The sequence below is a fragment of the Nansenia antarctica genome (genome assembly GCF_963989245.1).
Source record: "Nansenia antarctica genome assembly, chromosome: 2".
Taxonomy (NCBI): Eukaryota; Metazoa; Chordata; class Actinopteri; order Argentiniformes; family Microstomatidae; genus Nansenia; species Nansenia antarctica.
The window spans coordinates 88,002,597-88,005,478 of NC_137675.1; the positions used below are offsets into that span (position 1 = coordinate 88,002,597).

The 2,882-nt window shown below is 48.6% G+C and overlaps 1 protein-coding gene across 1 annotated transcript; it reads left to right on the forward strand.

The window, feature by feature from the left end:
* Positions 1–527: 527 nt before the first annotated feature.
* LOC308151486 (histone H2B) lies at positions 528–902 on the forward strand (the record flags this gene model as incomplete). The annotated part of the gene is made up of 1 exon (XM_080524359.1): positions 528–902. The coding sequence occupies one exon, from the start codon at positions 528–530 to the stop codon at positions 900–902; it is 375 nt and encodes a 124-aa protein (XP_080380485.1).
* Between the last annotated feature and the right edge of the window lie 1,980 nt (positions 903–2,882).

Genomic DNA, 2,882 nt, shown 5'->3' on the forward strand with positions numbered 1-2,882 from the left:
TTTTTTATTTGGGTTAGGGTTAGGGTTGACTTGATTGTGTACACTTTATTCATTTTACACTGTCAGGGACCTCAGTAGTGTTTGGAAGATCCAACCTTGTTGTACCTCGTTGCAATGGTGACTAATCAGGCATTCCAACGATATTAAATACAATACCAATTGGTATTATTAAAGAGGAGGAATAATTGACAAAAATAACGTTTCCGAACTTTTTTTGAGGAGTTTATTTGTGTCCTTTTTCGTATTCTCAATCTTCCTCTTCTTCTTCACGTCTTTTTTTCCACTTTTCTCTGGTTGAAGGAAACAAGGCAGACCAGTGAAAAAGCAGCGTTGGAAGGAGACTTGGGGAAGCCCGCGCAGATAATTCATAATTATGTCCGTGAGACAAGCGTCTGTTGAGCGCCAGAGCCAAGCTCGGCTTTGGAAGTGTGTGTCAGGAGCCGCCTAATTTGCATAGCTCCCCCTTCATATAGTGGGTAGGCGGTCGGTGGACCTTCATTCGTTCCTGAGAAGCAACGATCATCGCCATGCCCGAGCCAGCGAAGTCAGCGCCCAAGAAGGGCTCCAAGAAAGCCGTCACCAAGACCGCCGGCAAGACTGGCAAGAAGCGCAGAAAGTCCAGGAAGGAGAGCTATGCCATCTACGTGTACAAGGTCCTGAAGCAGGTCCACCCCGACACCGGCATCTCCTCCAAGGCCATGGGAATCATGAACTCCTTCGTCAACGACATCTTCGAGCGCATCGCCGGCGAGTCCTCTCGCCTGGCCCACTACAACAAGCGTTCTACCATCACCTCCAGGGAGATCCAGACCGCCGTGCGTCTGCTGCTCCCCGGTGAGCTGGCCAAGCACGCCGTGTCCGAGGGCACCAAGGCTGTGACCAAGTACACCAGCTCCAAGTAGACTAAGCAGCATTGTTTGTCTGCTCCACAAACCCCAAAGGCTCTTTTAAGAACAAGGCTCAGTCCGCCCGCAGAGCACCGCAGGCCCGGCCAGAAACACTCGTTCAACAGGTAAGGCGAGAAGCTCTGCTCCACCAAGGGCACCCCCGACCTTCTCCTGAGGGAGGAACTGGCACAGCTAACCTGGAGGAGACCGTGGACAGCATGGGGCTCACGCTGCTCAGCAAGACCAGGGCCCACGACCGCTTCAAACACGCCCCCACGGCAGCACCCGCTGACCCCGTCTGACCTCTCCTGAGACTGTGTGTGCGCTTTAAACACACACTTTTTACATGTCCTGTTCTGCTGGCTCTGTCCTAGGTTCTAATAACTATACGTCAATGGAAAGATGCCCGGCTCTTATTATTATTTTATTTTTTTAAAGAAAGCCATGACCAAATGTATAATGTTGTATGTCTGTAGGAAATTGTATTGTTTTGTAAAGAACAAAAGTCTTTATAAGGTGGCCAGATGACTGTATATAATTAAAATGACAATTTATATACATGCTGCAAGGATGCCAAGTAAATGAACATACACCACACAATCATTATTCACGATGGTAGTTAAGTCTTCCTTCGGTCTACCTGGCCGCCGTGCTCGAGTACCTGACTGCTGAGATCCTGGAGTTGGTCGGTAACGCCGCCCGCGACAACAAGAAGCCTCGTATCATCCCACGTCACCTGCAGCTGGCCGTCCGTAACGACGAGGAGCTGAACAAGCTGCTGGGCGGTGTGACCATCGCTCAGGGTGGTGTGCTGCCCAACATCCAGGCAGTGCTGCTCCCCAAGAAGACCGAGAAGCCCGCCAAGAAGTAAACGACCACCGCGGCTTCACCTCCTCAACCCCAAAGGCTCTTTTAAGAGCCAACCACTTCTCTCTCCAAAAGAGCAATGCATCACTCCATCCACTGTTTGTCTGCACTGTGAGTCATGTTGTGAAATGTCCTTATTCTTATTTCATGTAGGCCTACATGAGGCAGAGAAAACGCACCAACGATACATTGTTGTGACAGAAACATTCCTCATGATGTGACATTTTCAGCATTCAAAGTAATATTCAGTTCTCTAAGGTTTTAAAAATCAACCCTTCCTTGGGAAGTGAACCGTGTTCTTCGATATGTAGTTAATGTTTGTTTGGTTCATTTGTATGAACTTGGCGGGGACAACTAATGATGTAGATAAAGGATAGAGGACAAACACAATAAAAGGATGTCCAATAGAACACAACCACCATAAAGACCAAATAAGAATCTGCACTCTTTGCAACCTGCTGATCTCTGTACATAATGTTTACACAGTTCTCATTTAGTTGTGTAGGCTATATTTTTAAAAACTGCAACATTTTAAGTTATCTGCTCTTTAGTCTAGTAGTAGATTACTTTATTTATTTGTGTTATCTTCACACTTGCTTTGGCAATATAAACGGTTGTTTCCAACGCCGATGAAACCCATTAAAATAGAAAATTAAAGGATAGATTATCTTTGACAAAAGTTAAAAGATACATCTCTTTGAAGACAGCTGTTTGGGGAGGGGCAAACAAAATGTTAGAATTTATGGCGGCAAAGCCCCCAGGAAGCACCTCGCCACCAAGGCTGCCCGTAAAAGCGCCCCGGCGACCGGCGGTGTGAAGAAGCCTCACCGTTACAGGCCCGGCACCGTGGCTCTGAGGGAGATCCGTCGTTACCAGAAGTCCACCGAGCTGCTGATCCGCAAGCTGCCCTTCCAGGGCCTGGTGAGAGAAATCGCCCAGGATTTCAAGACCGACCTGCGCTTCCAGAGCTCTGCTGTGATGGCCCTGCAGGAGGCCAGCGAGGCCTACCTGGTTGGTCTGTTCGAGGACACCAACTTGTGTGCCATCCACGCCAAGAGGGTGACCATCATGCCCAAGGACATGTCTGTCTGTCTGTCTGTCTGTCTGTCTGTGTGGTGGGGTGTCTTG